An 18,764-nucleotide genomic window follows, 5' to 3' on the forward strand; every position below is an offset into this window, starting at 1 on the left:
TTTCAATTTGCAAAATGGTTGTTATAAGAAAGTGAGAACAGTAATGCATACAAATGTAGACGATGAGAAGTATGCGTACACATAAATACATGGAAGCACGCATACAGCGTAGGCAGTGCTAGATGTAGAAAGGTTTGATTGGGAGGCAGAGTGAGATTTTGGGGGGCTAAGTTCAGGACATGATTCGGATTGAACAGCGGAGCGGACCTGGATGTAAAAATGTGAATTAACCCTTTAAGAAACGGTTGTGGATTATGGCTATCCTTCTGTGAATTTGTATTGTCTGATCAACATGTACCGTTTAGCACTTTCACTTCGCTATATATGTAAAACAATGGCTGTAACAAAGGGTGTGGTGGCGTAAGTATAAAAGAGGCTTGCACCATCAGAAAAGCAACCGAAATGTCCCCAGTTTATGTACTCACTGATCTGATGGCCATCCAACGAGCCTACATTGAAAAAATTATCAGCAAGCCTGTAGAATTTGAGCTCCCTAGGTCGCAACTTGTGTACCCTTCTGTCCTGCTCCGTTTTCTGTTGTTTTGTCAAGATGCACTTTTAGTGTTTATAAGGTTTAAAAGGCATTATGATATGCTTAAGCTGTAGGTAGGACTCCTCTTTGCTGTTTTGCTTAGATAAATCACTGACCTTAGGTGAGAATTGGAAGTAGTAGAATAGGAAGGAACACTCGACAGTGGAGAACAGCAGCACATGCATATGTCGCAGCAATCTTTGCTTTATAAAATAACAGTAGCACGGGAGAAATGAAGACAAATTATGAAATTGAGTAGTTGAAAATCAAATCCTGCTTAGGGCCCCTCAAAGGCTAGGGCCACCACTCCCACGCCAACCAAACACACACAGCACTGCTCACACCAACCAAACACACACAGCACTGTCACACCAACCAAACACACACACTACTGTTCACACCAACCAAACACACACAGCACTGTCACACCAACCAAACACAAACACTACTGTTCATACCATCCAAACACACACACTACTGTTCACACCAACCAAACACACACAGCACTGCTCACACCAACCAAACACACACAGCACTGCTCACACCAACCAAACACACACACTACTGTTCACCCCAACCAAACACACACTAGTGCTCACACCAACCAAACACACACAGCACTGCTCACACCAAACAAACACACACAGCACTGCTCACACCAAGCAAACACACACAGCACAAACATGGAACACCTCTCCCCTCCCCCCCACACCCTCAAATTCAAATTCAAATGCTTTATTGGCATGACATATTTGAAAATACATATTGCCAAAGCATAGTGATAACAAGAATCAACCATAGTAAGAATTCTTTTTAAAAGCAAGCAGCAATAACAGCATAAATGACAGTAACACAACATTTATTACCTATTAAATTGACTACTATTATTCTATATATTATGAATTAAATACTATTATTCTACTATAATACTATTTCTATAATATTCTATTCTCTATTTTTTTTTTAAAGGATGTTCTCAATAAAATTATTATATATATTTACATATATATATATATATATATATATATATACATACATATACTTTTTTATTTAACCTTTATTTACCCAGGGTAGGTTCACTGAGCACAGATGCTCTTTTGCAGGAACGCCCTGCTTCACATTCATACACATTCACACCTGGGAGATGCCCAGTACAACCATAATCCTCTATTGTTGGCCCCTGAGCAGCTCCACTGAAGGGAGAGAACATTTTTTAGCCAGTTAAATCAGGGGATGATTAGGTGGCAAGTTTTTGTGAGAGCCAGATCTGGGATTTTAGCCAGGACACCGGGGAACCCCCTACTCTTTGCGAATAGTGTCATGGGATCTTTGATGACCACAGTGTGACTCACTGTGGACCTCGGTTTAACGTCTCATCCGAAAGACGACATCTCCTACAGCACAGTGTCCCCGTCACTGCACAGGGGCACTGGGGCATATTTGACCAGAGGGAAGATTGCCCCCTGCTGGCCCACCAACACCACTTCCAGCAGCAACTCAGTATTCCCTGGTGGTCTCCCACCCAAGTACTAACCAAGCCCACACCTGCTTAGCTTCAGGCAGTTGGCAGGAGCAGAGTGCATGGTGGTATGGCTGTATATGTATATATACATATATACACATACACATACATACATATAAAAGACTCGCAGCTTTTTTTTTTTTTTTTTTTTTTGATCATTTGTAAGTGAGGGAAATTTGTTTTGGAATTTAGAATTTAGAATCTTTTTTCAATTAAAAATGTGTTTTTCTTATCTGTAAATTTTTTTTACAATATAGCAGGAAGTGCATCTCCATCTCTACCTCTCCTGTCTTGCAGCGACCACACATACGTTCTTCTTTGGGTCGCCATGTTTTTTTGTGCCTCCCTTTTTCAATTGCTAAGGTGTGGTCACTGAGCCGGTACTTGGTCAGGATTTGTCTCTGCTTTGTATCTCTGACAGAGAGAAAATTGTATTCTCGATTTAGGGCCAAGTAGCAATTAAGTTTGTTTTGTATTTTCGTTTCATTATTCCAATGTTCCAGATAGGCATCTTTTGTTCCTTTAATTATTTGGTTTACTATAATTTTTGATTGCATTGGTGGTTGTTTTCCTTTGGATGTTTAGTTTTGTTCTGCAAACTTCTGCATGCTATAGGATGCTTGTCCCACCTAGTGTAGTTGTGATAACTGAGTGGACCCCATACTTCACTTCCATATAAGGCAATTGGTTGGATTACACTGTCAAAGATTTTAAGCCAAATTCTGTTTGTTTTGTGATATTTTCTCATTGCATAAAAAGGCTCTTCAGGCTTTTTCTTCAGTATTAACTGCCCTAGGTTTCCTGAGGCACTTATTTTGAGCCCCAGGTAGTCACAGAACAGGGAGTGATCTAGTGCGGCGTTTCCTAGAGTGAACATGTGTCTGGTTTCCTGAGATCTGGGTTTCTTTTGGAATATCAGAGATCTTATAGATTTTTAGATATTTTTATAGATATTTTAAAAAACAGTTTACTGTCAGTGCTCTCGCCCCTCTCTCTCTCTCTGTGTGGGGAGGGGATTACACAGTGACATTACATTCAAAGCAAAAACAGCAAGGATAAAAAAAAAAAACAATTTAAGATTATTCATTAGGCTATAAAAAAAAATGCACATCTCTGTGTTTTGTGGAACATTGTGGAACCTGATGTAGAAAAAAATGTCCTAATGTTTATTGTGAGCATTCAGTTGCCACGGTCACGGGCTGAGCTGAATGTGAACCTCCACGCAATGCAAATTTGTTGCAATAAAAATTCCGTTCGTTTACGTCAGGCCGATTTGGCATATATAGGTATTCCAGACATGTGTGAAAATATGTGTGATTAGGTCTGCCAATTCACCTACTGAACTACTGAAAAGACTCCATAGAGAAAGAACGAGAAAGCAGAGAATGAACCTCGCGATTGTACTGGTGAGTGAAGTATCAGGAACATTATTAACCACTGATGATGTATGGGGTGGGAAGGGATACGGCTAGCAAAACGATATTTTCATGCGCTATCCTCGTTGAGCCATGAAAGGTTATAGGCTATGCACGTTTTAAAGATTTTTTTTCAAAATTGTCCATTTAAATTAAGGGCAGACAGGTCTCCGCATCCTTTCAAGTGAGCAAAAGCCGGACCCGACTTCTAGAGGGGTGGAAATCTTGGTTGAGAGACGTTTACATTGACATTAACGTTTAGCCTACTTTGATATTAACGGGCTAGGTTAACCTCAATATAGCTCAGGTTTAACCGGTTACGTCCTGGTTACGTCATAATCAGCTTGAGAACTTTCACTTCTCAACCAAATGTAGCAGGGTTTTCACCTGAACGCATAGACAGTGTCTCACACAAAAATGTTCCCTGGGTTATCTGTGGCTGTCTGCTCTGGACAAGGTGGGCTTTTTAAAAAAGCCGTCGTTACGGGGGAATTTGTTCGTATTATTTCTGTGCATTTCGTATGAAATAGGCTGCCCACCTTTTTATGGTAGCCTATTACCCTGTGCCAGCTCTAATGCGATATTGCGCATATAGTTTTGGTTATAGATTATTTTTAGGCAACATTTACTCGAGAGGTAGGCATATTTTGTAACAAAACAGAGTTGTATATTTCAACTATTCTTTCAGCGGCTCTCCCTGTTAACGATATTATTCCGTATGTCCCTATCCACAGTTAGTGGTTCTGAGCACGGCGCCTTCTGTCCGTTCGATACTACGCTGTTCTAAGTGTGAAGACAACTGTACCAGGAGGGAGATCGACCAGTCGGCGAAGGTTCTCTTCAGCAATGCCGCGAGTTCTTTCATCGGGAAGGATGAAATCAACCGCTCATTGGCCCCATGGACATACAAGTAAGTCTGACAAAGTTACAATAAGGGGGGACATGAGCAGTGGCGATTGGTGAGCTGAAAATTTGTGGGGACTGAGAACTTCCCCTTAAATTGATTATTAGTCGCGACCAGTCATTTTTTCAGTAATTTTCCTTGACTATTAACATAACGATTAATTCACGAAAATAGGCTATTCAATACCACCAGATATACAGGTTCTCCTCAATGAGGCCATTAAGCGAGTAGCCTACGTTATTTTTTTTTTTTTTTTTTTTTTTTTAATTAGCATTGCAAAAATACGCACATTTATCAACATGTATTGTGGATACAGGTAGATCTCTTCCTCCGCACTCACTCGGATAATATTCGTGGAATATTCGCAGATTTTGAATAATCTTGAAGTCCATTTTTATAATGGCTGGTTATGCTGAACGCTAACGAGGTAGTTCACATAGTGGTGTATCTTTTTTCATTAAGCGTATGGACAACGGGGCAAAACCTAAGGGGTGGGGGGGGGGGGGGGGGGGGGTGTAAGAGGGACTTTTTAGGTAAATGCACCCAGCTTGAACGACGTATTTCAAGTTAAACACACAAAATTACCATCTCTTTGTCTAATCGAACAGCGGGAGAGTTCAATAAATATTTCGGGAGATATTGCCAAAAGTCTGTTTTGGCTATGCAAGTGAATTTTTTTTCTTCCGGTAGTGTTTTTCCGCTACTGTATTATGTGTGCATGTCAAGAACTCAGAATGTATCATAGATAATCGTAAACAGTAGTTTACTGACTAACAGGCATACTTGCTTGCTGGGATTGCTAGCCAGGCAAAAGAGCAGACACCCCCACCCCACTCCCCAATGGCATGGTTAAACCGAATGGGGTTGTTAGCCTTTTGTTATTAGACAGTGAATTAACAATTGATTGGATTTATTCAACTTAGACTGGATCTTCGTAGGCTACATTTATTTAACGCAACTTTAACTTTAGGCAACGTGGTGACGTGTGATATCGACTGATACAGCTGTTTGGATCGAACAGACATTATAGACCGGGACCGAACAATAATTCATAGTTAACCTCAGGGTTAAATGTAACATTTCACTCTCGGTACTTTTCGATCAGATTGCTCGTGAATGGTATGCCTAACAGAATGTGGATAAGCTGTGAGTTATTAAATATTTAATGTCAGTATTCAATCGAGAGAGAAAAAAACAAAACCATTAATTCTAATGCATTTCTTGTCATTGACAGATCTCTCTCTCTCTCTCAATTTCAATTTTTTTCAATTTAAGTTGCTTTATTGGCATGAAATACAGACATATTTATTGCCAAAGCATACATATATAATATGTAAAATAAGAGTAATATTAAAATAATAATGATAAATGTAACAATATATACAAATAACAGCATATACAATAACAGCAACAGAAGTAAATCAATAAGTATGTACAATGTTTCTTTGGGGTGGGTGGTCACTCACTGTCCCTCAGGTTATGGCAGGCTGAAATGAACTGTGCTGCAATTGGGGCTGTTGATCCTTCCCCTAAAAGAATTGCACATTTTCTTCTTTTGATTTGTAATTAAAATTATTTATAATTTGGGATAATTTTTCGAAATATTTTTTTCTAATTTGTAAATATTTTGTGCAAGTAAGGAGGAAGTGCATCTCTGTTTCTACCTCTCCTGTCTTACAGTGACCACATATTCGCTCTTCTTTTGGTACCCATGAGTTTTTGTATCTGCCTATTTCAATTGCAAGCGTGTGGTCACTGAGCCTGTACTTGGTCAGGATCCGTCTCTGCTTTGTATCTCTGACAGAGAAGAGATACTCTGCCTGTGTGTATTTTCTATTTAGGGCCCGATAACAATTCAGTTTATTTTGGGATTGTGTTTCTTTGTTCCAGTGGTCCAGATAGGAGTTTTTGATGTGTTTAATAATTTGGTTGACTCTAATGGGCTGTTGTGAAGCAGTGCTGGTCTGAAGCTGGTTTGCATTAGTATGTGTTAATGTTAGTCTAGAGAGGTTCAGAACCAGCTGACTGAGGGGATACTTTCCTGGGCTGAGCTCTTGGGTTTGGAGTGCCAAGAATTGTAAGGAGTCTGTTGGACTCATTTTTAGATGTTCAATAAAGTTTAATGCCCTTTTTTGAATTTGAATGAGAGTCGGAAATCTGCCTAATTCAGCCCTGCATGCATTGTTAGGGGCATTTCTATGTACTTTTAGTATGTTTTTACAGAAGTCTGCATGCAGGGTTTCAGCTGGATGTTTCTCCCACTTGGTGTAGTCTTGCTGACTGAGTGGACCCCATATTTCGCTTCCATACAGCATGATAGGCTGAATGACACAGTCAAAGATTTTTAACCAGATTCTAATGGGAATATTTATTGTATGGAATCTCCTTTTAATTGCATAAAAAGCCCTGCGGGCTTTTTCTTTTAATGCATTCACTGCTAGGCCAAAGCTCCCTGACGCACTGATTTTTAGTCCTAGGTAATCGTAGCTTAGTGTGTGTTCTAGGACGGTGTTTCCTAGAGTAAAGAGGTATCTGTTTTCCTGAGATCTGGGCTTTTTTTGGAAGATCATAATCTTTGTCTTTTTCAAATTTACCGTCAGTGCCCAGTTCTGACAGTATTGCTCTAGCAGATCCAGGTTCTGCTGTAATCCTTGTTTAGTGGGTGACAGCAGGACCAGGTCATCTGCATAGAGCAAGAATTTAACGTCTGTGTTGTTTAGGGTGAGGCCAGGAGCTGAAGATTGTTCCAGTAACACCGCTAATTCATTGATATATATATTGAACAATGTTGGACTCAAACTGCAGCCCTGCCTCACCCCACGCCCCTGCGTGAAGAAATCAGTTCTTTTTTTGCCAAGTTTTATTCCGCACTTGTTTTTTACATATATTGATTTAATTATGTCATACACTTTACCCCCTACACCACTTTGTAGGATTTTATAATATAGGCCCTCGTGCCAGATTGAATCAAATGCTTTTTTGAAGTCAATGAAGCATGCAAAGATTTTTCCTTTATTTTTTTGGTATACATGTTTGTTGATTAGGGTGTGTAGGGTGTAAATATGGTCAGTTGTGCGGTGTTTTGGAAGAAAACCAATCTGACTCTTACTCAAGACATTGTGTTCGGTAAGGAAGGCTTGTATTCGGGCGTTAAGAATACTGCAGAAAACCTTCCCCAGATTATTGCTCACACAAATGCCTCGGTAGTTATTGGGGTCGAATTTATCTCCACTCTTGTAGATTGGGGATATAAGCCCTTGGCTCCAGATCTCAGGGAAGCAGCCTGTTTGTAATATTAGGTTGAATAACTTAAGTAAGGCCTTCTGCAGCTCAGGGGTGCTGTATTTAAGCATTTCTGTTCTGATACTGTCAGGGCCACAAGCTTTTTTAGGTTTGAGTTTTTGGATTTTTTCATTTAGTTCTTTTAGAGTAATTTGGTTGTCCAGGGGATTCTGGTTGTCCTTGACTGTTGATTCAAGTATCTTCAGTTTTTCTTGAATTAGTTTTTGTTCCAAATTGAAATCATCCTGAGAGAATTCTGTATATAGGCTTTTAAAATGGCTTTTCCAAATTTCACAATTTTGGATGGCTAATTCTTCAGGTGTTTTGTTACTTAAGTTATTCCATTTTTCCCAGAACTGATTTTGGTTAATGGAATCTTCCATCTCTTTTAGAGTTTCATGAATTTGTTTTTGTTTTTTTTGTTTTAACATTTGTTTATATAATGAAAGGATTTCGCAATATTTGAGACGCAGGTCAGGGTTTTGTGGCTGATGATGTTTCAAATTTGATAGTTGTCTTAGCTTTTTTCTAGTAGATTTACATTCATCATCAAACCATTTTTCTTCAAGATTTTGTTTCTGATTTATTCTCTTGTTAGTTTTTTTGAGGTTAGCTTTAAATGCTGATTGATGGAAGATTTCATTTATCATTTTAGCTGCTAGATTTACACCACTTTGGTCAGGTTTAAATGATGTTAAAATGAAACTGTTAATATGGTTAGTTATTTCAGTCGAACTGATTGCTTTGGTAAATTCTTCCATGCTGTTTGCAGCCCATCTGTATGTTTGATTGAGATTATACAGCTTAGAGGGCTGTGTTTCAGTTTTCTTGGGTTGTCCAATTCTTTTTAGGTACACATTGATTTGACAGTGGTCTGAAAATGGGGTTTGTGGTCTAACAGTGAATGCACTGATGAAAGAGGGGTCCATGTCAGTGATGGCATAGTCGACTACACTAGTCCCAAGAGCTGAGCAGTAAGTGAACCTTCCTAAAGAGTCCCCTCTGATCCTGCCATTAAGAATGTACAGGCCTAAGGCTCGACAGAGATGCACTAACTCCCTACCATTTTTGTTTACAGCACGGTCAGGGTTATTTCTCTGTGTTACATTTGGTATAAGATTTAGAGGGGTATGTCCAAATATGTGGCTATTTCCATTATTGCTAATACAATCAGGCTCTATTCCTGTCCTTGCATTTAAATCTCCACACAGTAGCACATTTCCCTGGGCTTGGAAATGGCTGATTTCTGTGTGGAGGGTGTGGAAAAAATTTTCATCGTAATAAGGTGATTCAGTAGGGGGAGTGTAGGCCGCACACAGGTAAACATCAGGATCACACATGACTATTCCCTTTTTAATCTTCAACCATATATGTGTTGGGCCTTGTTTTATCGGGGTGATGTCGGGTGCCAGGTCTTCTTTGAGCCATATTATGATTCCCCCTGAATCCCTGCCGTGCTTGACATGCTTTAATTTAAATGATGGCACTATAATTTCTTTGTAACCTGAGGGACAGTGAGTCAGTGTGTCTACACGGCTCCATGTTTCTAAAAAAACAATTATATCGTGACTATTTACATTCTTCATAAACTCAGGGTTTGCACTCTTGAGCCCAAAGGTCGAGGAGCGCATACCCTGAACATTCCACAAACTGATTGAGAGGGATTTAATATTTAATTTAAACTATTAAAAGTGAAACAAATAATATATATGTAACAACAGAATTATCCTTTCTTTTTCTGTTTAGCACATGTAATTTTATTTATTATTTATTATTTATTATTTATTATTATTATTATTATTATTATTATTATTATTATTATGGGACAGTAAGTGTCCCTCCTACCCGCTCTGGTGACCTTTAACCCATCAGTTTACTGCAGAGGAGGCTGAGGAGGCTCTTAATCTCTCCCAGCTCGGTGGTGGTGGGGGCGAGGCCGGGGGCAGGGGCGGGGGCAGGGGGCGGAGGGTGTCGGCAGGTTGGCTGGCTCAGGACTGCAGCATAGCTGAGCTGCTGCTCCTGGTGGGCTCTGGGCCTGTGGATGGGGAGCCTGGGGTGGTTGGGCTGGGCGGGGCGCTGATGGGCAGCAGGTACCCACATGTTGCTGCGCTGGTGAGGTGGGGCTGGGAGAAGGGGGGGCCTCCTGCTGTACTGGGCTCTGCTGGGGGCGAGGTGGGGGGGTGGGGAGTGCTGGTGGGGCTGCGGCCTCCTGCTGTATGGGGCTCTGCTGGGCAGGAGGTGGGGGGTGCTGGCGGGGCTGCGGCCCAGAGCGATGTCCTTAAGGGACTTGGCGAAGATCCTGACTCCTGGTCCGTTCAGGTGCACAGCGTCATGCAGGTGCCAAGGGCCCAGGGCAGGGTGGTGTACCAGGTGTACACTGGGTAGGGTGGCACATCCTCTGGTGATCTCGGCATTGATTGCTGCAATGATGTGTGGGGGTGTGTCTGCTCGGGGCAGCAGTGTGGAGACCACCACTCTGGAGTCGGGGAACTCCTGTGTGGCCTTCACTGCCACCTTCATCACAGCACGAGCGGTGTGCTGCTGTAGAGCTCGCAGGTCGTTGGTGCCGGTGTGTATAACGATGCAGGCCGGGCTCCCCAGTGTGTCCCTCTTCAGCTGCTGCAGGGCCTGTCCTGTGTTCGCACAGCGCAGTGCGCTGACCCGCCGGCCTGGGAACATCCTCTGTGTGTCTAGGTACTTCCCGTTGGAGTCCATTAATAGGACCACCTCGGCATTGGGGTGCTTTGTCTGTGTGTCTGTAAGGGGCTGTGTGTTAGTAGTAGGTTGTGTGTTAGGGGGTGTGTGTGTCTCAGTATGTGTGTGTGCGTCAGTGAGGGGCTGTGTGTCAGTGAGGGGCTGTAATGTAAGGTTTGTGGTTGCGTTACGGTGTGTGTGTGTGTCAGCAGGGGATTGTGTTATGGGGAGGGGCTGTGTGTCCGGGAGCGTGTATGTGTCGGGGAGGGCTGTGCTGTGTGTATACCTGTGGAGCTGCTCTTTTAAGTTCTGCAGCTCCATGTTGTGCACATTGTCCCTGTGCTTCAGGTCCTCTTTAAGGCTGGCCAGCTGCATTCTAAGAGCTTCATTGTCCTGCTGCAGCTCTTTTAATTCAGCCATTGCATCACTCACTGCCATCCTGCATTCTCTTTTCACCTGGCACACCTCATCCCGTAGCTCCTGGGAGAGGCTGTGTTCACACAGGCGGGCCATGGTGAATTCTTTAAATTCTGTGTAGTCCTGCTCCAGCAGGGCCAGGGTCTCCCGCATTTGCTCACTGTACTTTGGGCTCCGTATTGGGCTGGCGTTGGCAGGCAGAGGGGGTGTATTGGGAGGTTGGGTTAGGTGGACAGTGCTGTTGGTGGTTGGGGAATCATTGGGGTCAGGGCTGATCAGGGGTTCAGGGGTTCCCTTAATTTTGTCTGCCTCCTCTTTCAAAAATAAAAATATCTCCTCAAAGGAGTCCAAGCTGGCCTCACTGCCTTGAACTAACACTGTTCCATTGTGGTATATGTTAATGGTTAATATTGTGGGGCTGTCATCTGATTGATCCCCAATAACGATCTGTCTTCCATGGCAGATGCCTCTTTTTTTAATATTTTTAAAGTGCTTACACAGAGCTGTGTGCCAGGCTGTTGGGTGTTCTGTGTGGAAGATCAAGTTGTTTTTGATCTTCCTGTCCTCTATGTAAGCATAGTCACAGTGCAGGGATTCAGGGCTGTTTTTCAGTACAGAAAGTTTATACTGCTTCCTGGTCTGAGCATTTGTGACTTCTGCAGGGTATTGTATCTCTGTGCTTCTGCCTGCAGGCTGCTCCGTTACCATGGTAACCGTTGCCATGGTAACCAAAAATTGTTACAGTGTGGAGGCACTCCAACTGTCACTTTCTTCAACTTTTTAACTGACGTTTGGCTAATGTTGTTTAGCTTGCTAGCTAACTTCTTTTTGTTCAGCCTTTTGTTTGTTTAGCTACTATATTGTTTACTAAGGTATCTTATTTATTGATAATATAGTTCAGGCCTACCTTCTATGTTCTGTGTTCTTGTTTTGTTCTGTTTTTCTTTTCTTTTTTCTTTTCTTTTCTTTTCAGCTTTCCAGTCCAGTTAGCTTTGCTTACTAATCTTTGCTTGCTAATTTATGCTAATATGGTTTTATATTGTGTTCTGGCCTGGTTTTTCCAGTTTTATAGTAATTCTGCTGTTCTGCACTTGTTCAGTGTTCTTTTCTGAGGTATTCTGTTGTTAAATATTTATTTTGTCTCATCAATTACTTAGTTAAAAGATAACATTTTTAAGAGCTCATCATTAGTGTGTCACTCTTCAGAAGGACTCTCTCTCTCTCTCTGGCAACAGGCAGGCAACAGGCAGGCAAATCTAGCTGCGAGTGAGGCTGTCGGTCCTTCTCCTCGCAGCTTTTGATCATTTGTTAGGGAGGGAAATTTGTTTTGGAATTTTGAATTTAGGATCTTATTAAAATATGTTTCCCTTATCTGTGAAAATTTTTCACAATATAGCAGGAAGTGCATCTCTGTCTCTACCTCTCCTGTCTTGCAGTGACCACATATACGTTCTTCTTTGGGTAGCCATGTTTTTTGTGCCTTTCTTTTTCAATTGCTAAGGTGTGGTCACTGAGCCTGCACTTGGTCAGGATTTGTCTCCTCTTTGTATCTCTGACAGAGAAGAGATACTCTGCCAAATTGTATTGTCTGTTTAGGGCCAAGTAGCCAAGTTTTTTTGTGTTTTAGTTTCATTATTCCAATGTTCCAGATAGGCATCTTTTGTTTGTTTAATTATTTGGTTTACTCTAATTTCTGGTTATAAAGCAGCGCTGGTCTGAGTTTGGTCAGTGTTTGGTTTTAGTTGGTTGGTGAGTCTCATGACCAGCTGACTGAGAGGACTCTTTTTGGGTTTCAGATCTTGGGTTTTCAGTGCTTGAAATTGCATTGTGTCTTGGGGACTTGATTTGAGGTGCATCCAAAATTTAAGTGCTCTTTTTTTAATGTTAATTATCAATGGGTATCTGCCTAATTCTGCCCTGAATGCATTGGTGGTATTGTTCAGCAAAATTCTGCATGCAAGGCCTCTATAGGATGCTTGTCCCACATAGTGTAGTTGTGATAACTGAGTGGACCCCATACTTCACTTCCATATAAGGCAATTGGTTGGATTACACTGTCAAAGATTTTAAGCCAAATTCTATGTTTGTTTTGTGAAATTTTCTCATTGCATAAAAAGGCTCTTCAGGCTTTTTCTTCAGTATTCACTGCCCTAGGTTTCCTGAGGCACTTATTTTGAGTCTCTCTCTCTCACTCTCTCTCTCTCTCTCTCTCTCTCTCTCTCTCTATTGCTTTATTGGCAGGAAATACCTAGGTCCATATTGCCAAAGCATTATAAATCAATTAATGTTCAATCGGCACAAGCATTTAAAGAAAAAATAAATAAATAATAATAATGTAGGATGGTCACTCAGTGTCCCTCAGGTTATGGCAAGCTGAGACATATTGAGCCGCAGTTGGGGCTGTTGGTCCTTGTCCTAATAGGACTGCACATTTTTCATTCTTTGATAAAGAATGGAAGTTTTTTTATAATTTCTGAAACTTTGTGGTAATATATTTTTCTAATATCTGTATATTTTGTACAGTTTAGGAGGAAGTGCATCTCTGTCTCAACCTCTCCTGTCTTACAGTGACCACATATTCGTTTTTCTTTTGGTAACCATGAATTTTTGTGTCTACTTTTTTCAATTTCAAGGGCGTGGTCACTGAGTCTGTATTTGGTCAGGATCCATCTCTGCTTTGTATCTCTGACAGAGAAGACTGTCTGACTCTCTCTCTCTCTCTCTCTCTCAGGGAAAACTTTAATGCCACTAGATTACCGAAGACTATCTGGACTGCCAGTTGCAACCATAGGCTTTGCCGGAACGACACGCTGTTAGGTTTCAAGCCCCACCTGCGCGTGCTGGACATCAAATACAACATCAGGGTCTACTACAGAGAGCCCTGCCGAACCGCGAGTCACTACAGGCTGGTCCCAGAGACGTTCAGCGTTACTGTGGGCTGCACGTGCATTGCAACACGCGCTTCCTAAGAGTTTGCTCCTCCTTAACGGCTACATCTGTCACATACATACTACATGTGTGCTACAATGAATATTATATATTTCATGTAAAAAAATGTCAAAGTATGGTATTTTGAAATATCTGAAAATGGGATAAACATAAAGACATAAACTTCCCAGTACATACACTGTGTGTATGGCCAACAGTAATCTTTCTCAAGAAAGAGAGAAAAAATCGCAAGGCACTCAATCTCCAGATTAGCAGTGTAAGCCTTTATTATTTTGGGTAAACCCAACACGTATCGGCAGTAAATGCCTTCATCAGGGGATTTGTTAGTAATCCTTCTCAGTTTTGAGATCTAGAAACAGAAAAATAGGAAAAATACACTTATAGTGATTTTCCTGGTTAATAGCTTTCAGTTTCTCCATAAACAACACACTTAGGCTATATTTAGATTTTTAAAAAACCCAGCCTTCAGTGTGTTAAATTGTATCGCTGTTTTTATTTTTGTGGTTTTTATTGTATTACATGCCATTTTTAATTGTCTCACTCCTTTATGGTCTGTCCACCAATTGAAAAATGCATAAATTATTATTGGCCTATTATTACATATTGTAATGTTTTCATCTGTGAGAATTCAAGGGAACCATTTTTTCTAGCAGTTGTCAACTGTAGTCAGCTGTAGTCACCAGCGTGTGGCGGACGAGAATCCACTGTGCACGCCTGGTACAGCATTTTATTATTACTGCTGAAAGTTATTAACTTCCAAGAAAAGCTGGATTTTATGAAGGTAGAAAACAACTATCAGATGGACTAAACTACGTTTAGATGGACACAGGTGATAGTCATGGTGGGGGGGGGGGGGTCTTAATTTGTTTAGAAACATAACAGATTTATTTAAAACTTATGAGCACAAATTGACACTAACCAATGGGAATTGCTCATCTTAAAAAGGTGAGGTGAAGGAATGTGGGGGAGGGGGTGCATTAGCTCCACAGCAGGTGCGTCATTAGTCCCACGGCTCCCCTACTCCTGGCACTCGCACCATCCAGGTTTTCACTCCAGTGCAATGTTGCTCATTTACCCAGAACATATTTATCCCAGCACTATGACATTTTACTCGAATCTGCTTTGACATGTCAGTGGTCATTACCCGCTTTAGTTACAGACATAACTTAATCGAGCTGGAAGCCATTTAAACCAGAGTAAAAGTAGTCCAATGTTATATTCATATGAAGTAGCTGGTTATAATTATAACAGAGGGGCGGAGTAACAGTAAATGAAAATGCCCATACAAGGGTATAATAAGTTTTTTCTGGGCATACTCATGTTAATCAAGGAAACACATTCCAGTGGGTAACGTGAGACCAGCCACATATTCAAATTATGCATGTAAATAGAAACTGAAAATATATCATGAAAATAGACTGTGCGCAAACATTGACGCTCTTTGTAATTAACCGTGAAGCGAGTTGTGGTAACCTCCAGATTGATGAGGAAAGCTGTTTTTGTTTTCTGTTTAACAACCAGCAAATAGCCAGCCACATAGCCCAATCTGGTGTGTGCTTAGCCTATTATAAATGCTTGTGACCAGGTGGCTGTTTCTTTTCCATTAATCACTTGGAGCATTGAGAAGATGATGCTATGTCAACGCAGCAAGCAAATTAGCTGAACACATCTAACATTAAACATGGAATTAATTTCAAACACATTGATGAGAACAATTCATTTCTTTTACAGATATTATACACCATTTAAAATGCCAAACCCCATCTATTGTCCCTAATCTTTAAATCAGAAGCCCTCTCACAGTGACCTCCCTGGGTATCAACCCTCTCGTTTTCTCTTTAGATGCCGTTATATAAACATATAACAGCAAAAAGCACATTGTCATAGCAACTCAGAGGTGGCGTAATTGTAACAGCTGTCCCAATTGTAAAGACGTGTTTTTTGGTCACCTAGCAAACAGTTTGTGCTAAAATCGACTCATAAAACCATACTCAAGGACTGATAACTGGTTAAAATGATGTATGCTGTGATTTATTAAATAAAAATATAATGCCTTATACCAAAAATTACAACAGGTGGTCTGACATTTCATGCTTCCAATCAAGTTGACCAACCAAGATGTATTGTGTATGCCAGGGACGTGCACAGACATTTTGAGGGGCTGTTGCCTCCCCCAGACTCTCACGCACAACAGACACTGGCGTTGCTAGGTGTGGCCTTCCGGGGCTGAAGCATGCAATCGTATTTATATTCATATGTATATTTATATACACAGCGGCGTAGTTTCCGCTTGAGCTTTGGGAGGGACGCATTAAGGGCGGGGTCTGGGGGTCCTCTCCCAGGAAATTTTGAGCGTCAAACACTTAATTTCCCTGCATTCTGGTGAATTTTTATGCGCCAATTTGTGCCTTTTCTGCATCAATTTATGGTGGAAATGCTTCTTTCATGTTTTTATTGGGGGGGGGGGGGGGCAAATGCACGTGTTCTAAATATTGAGGGGAATGTATCCCCTGCATCCCCCCCGAAATCTACACCACTATATCAATACATATATGTATTGATAGAGGGGTATCTAAGTAGACTATTTAACAATTAGCTAGCTTTTAGCGCTAGCCAGCACTACGCTACCATCAACAGAACGCACAGCACTCATACGCTGTTATGCACTTATAGCTAGCCACCTGTACAGCATTTTCAGTAATACGGGAGTATGCAGCTGAAATCCTCTATGGAAAGCAACCTCACAGTGATCTTATCTACGATCAGTAGGTAATGTTGTGCTTCACTTCGGGGTGTTTATTCCGCTGGAAAAGAGAGAGCCAACTTTTCATTTATTTTTTATTTCCTTCTTGCGTCTACGACGGCGATCGCGACCACATTTATTTTGCCTTTTTGTGTAGCTATTTCCGTGGATAAAATTGCATTTACTATTATTTATTGGTAAAACATTTACTTCATATCCAGGGAGGTAGCCAACTACTTGAAAGTTAGATCACATGTGTAGCTGTTTATTGTCACGGTATGGGGGCTAGGACCCAGGCGCAGAGTGGGGAAAAAGCACAAAACTCAAAAATGTTTATACAAATTAAGACTTTACTAACAAAAAAACAGAACAAAGAGCCACGAGGGGCATATAACGAAAACTAAAAGAATACAACAAAAAAAAAAAGAACTTCTCCAGTACAGAAAACAAATGGCAGAAGCACAAGTGGAGGCAAAGGCAGAAACGCACAAGCAGGTCAAAAACACAGGCAGGTACATACGGTCGGAAACAAACACAAGGAACCAGCACCCGAGTCAAGGGGACAAAGAACTTAAATAGACAGGGGTAACAATTTAAAATATGAGACACTCTGAGGTCCTGAGTTTGTCTGGAAGACTATTCCAGACCCTGGGAAGTGCCTTCGTAGCAAGTTCATGATCACCTTTAGTTCACAGCTAATGTCTGGAATTTCAAAAAAATCACAAAAGGTTATCTTGGGGGTGGTTTGGTAAGTATGGATTTAATACATTATATGTATTATCATAATCAAAATTGATATCTTGCTTTAGAAGAAATCAAGTCATCTTTTCAAAGCAACATATAGCCATTATATAGAGGCAAGGTATGGCTCATGCATTGAAACTATGACAATGGTGTACAAATTATACTTAATGATGAGAAAAAAGTGATTTATATTTCCATATATATTATAAGGCTTTATCTCAGGTCTGAAGAAATTTGCGCTTATGTCTCTCTTGGTTTATCATCCATTAGTAGTAATCATTACAGGTCAGTTGTCACACAAATATCATGAGGTATTTATGTAGTCTTTCCTATGTGTGACCTGTTATCCCTACTGAAAATTCCAGCTGAGACCAGTTGGGATACTAAGCTGGTTGAAGGTGGCTTAAACTGTTACTAGAAACAACTACTTGTCTCGTTATTTAATCATCGTCCCCACCTGCCGTTTTCCCTTCCCTCTGGTTTGATTGTTCTTTGAGTTCACCTGTGTCTTGTTACCCCGGTCTATTTAAGTTCTTTGTCCCCTTGACTCGGGTGCTGGTTCCTTGTGTTTGTTTCTGACCGTATGTACCTGCCTGTGTTTTTGACCTGCTTGTGCGTTTCTGCCTTCGCCTCTGCTTGTGCTTCTGCCATTTGTTTGTTTGGTATTTCTCTAGCTAGTTAAACAAATTACAGATGACAAATTCTTTCAAGTTCAAAATCTCCAAGACAAAAAAGACCTAGGACCTTCAAACCACTTTTAAATTGTTCACAAACAATGGCCATAGGATGCAAAAACGTTGCTTTGTGCATCTTTACCTCGTTACACGAATATTTCCAATTATGAATTTAAACTGATATTTGAATAAAATACAGCTGACAAATGCTTTCAAGCTCAATAGCTCCTAGATGATAGGGCCTAGGACCATCAAACCACTTCTAAATTGTTCATAAACGGTGGCCACGAGACGCAGAGCCTATGCTTCGGGCATTATGACCTTGTGCAATTTTACAGGAATATATTTCCAATTATGACTTTAAGCTGATATTTGGAAAAAATGCAGCTGACAAACGCTTTCAAGTTCAATAGCTCCTAGATAAAAAGGCCCAGGACCATCAAACCTAGAGTGTTCACAGACAGTGGCCACGAGACGCAGAGCCTATGCTTCGGGCATTATGACCTCGTGCAATTTTACAGGATAATTTCCAACTATGACTAAGCTGATATTTGGAGAAAAATGCAGCTGACAAACGCTTTCAAGTTCAATAGCTCCTAGATAAAAAGGCCCAGGACCATCAAACCAATTCTAGAGTGTTCACAGACAGTGGCCACGAGACGCAGAGCCTATGCTTCGGGCATTATGACCTCATGCAATTTTACAGGAATATTTCCAACTATGACTTTAAGCTGATAGTTGGAGAAAATGCAGCTGACAAATGTTTTCAAGTTCAATAGCTCCTAGATAAAAAGGCCCAGGACCATCAAACCAATTCTAGAGTGTTCACAGACAGTGACCACGAGACACAGAGCCTATGCTTCGGGCATTATGTCCTCGTGCAGTTGT

General features: G+C 41.0%; 1 protein-coding gene across 1 annotated transcript; it reads left to right on the plus strand.

The window, feature by feature from the left end:
• Positions 1 to 3,295: 3,295 nt before the first annotated feature.
• Positions 3,296 to 15,764, plus strand: LOC118212288 (interleukin-17A-like). The gene is made up of 3 exons (XM_035390010.1): positions 3,296 to 3,460; positions 4,204 to 4,379; positions 13,498 to 15,764. The coding sequence occupies exons 1-3, from the start codon at positions 3,440 to 3,442 to the stop codon at positions 13,733 to 13,735; spliced, it is 435 nt and encodes a 144-aa protein (XP_035245901.1). The 5' UTR covers positions 3,296 to 3,439; the 3' UTR covers positions 13,736 to 15,764.
• The last annotated feature ends 3,000 nt before the right edge of the window (positions 15,765 to 18,764 follow it).

Source organism: Anguilla anguilla, chromosome 14, assembly GCF_013347855.1.
Source record: "Anguilla anguilla isolate fAngAng1 chromosome 14, fAngAng1.pri, whole genome shotgun sequence".
NCBI lineage: Eukaryota > Metazoa > Chordata > Actinopteri > Anguilliformes > Anguillidae > Anguilla > Anguilla anguilla.

Excerpts from the sequence above, each read along its gene's own strand:
- LOC118212288 (XM_035390010.1), top strand. The coding sequence starts at position 3,440 with ATGAACCTCGCGATTGTACTG. Across the intron at positions 3,461-4,203 it reads TGAACCTCGCGATTGTACTG|TTAGTGGTTCTGAGCACGGC; the intron begins GTGAGTGAAGTA and ends CCCTATCCACAG. Across the intron at positions 4,380-13,497 it reads TTGGCCCCATGGACATACAA|GGAAAACTTTAATGCCACTA; the intron begins GTAAGTCTGACA and ends TCTCTCTCTCAG.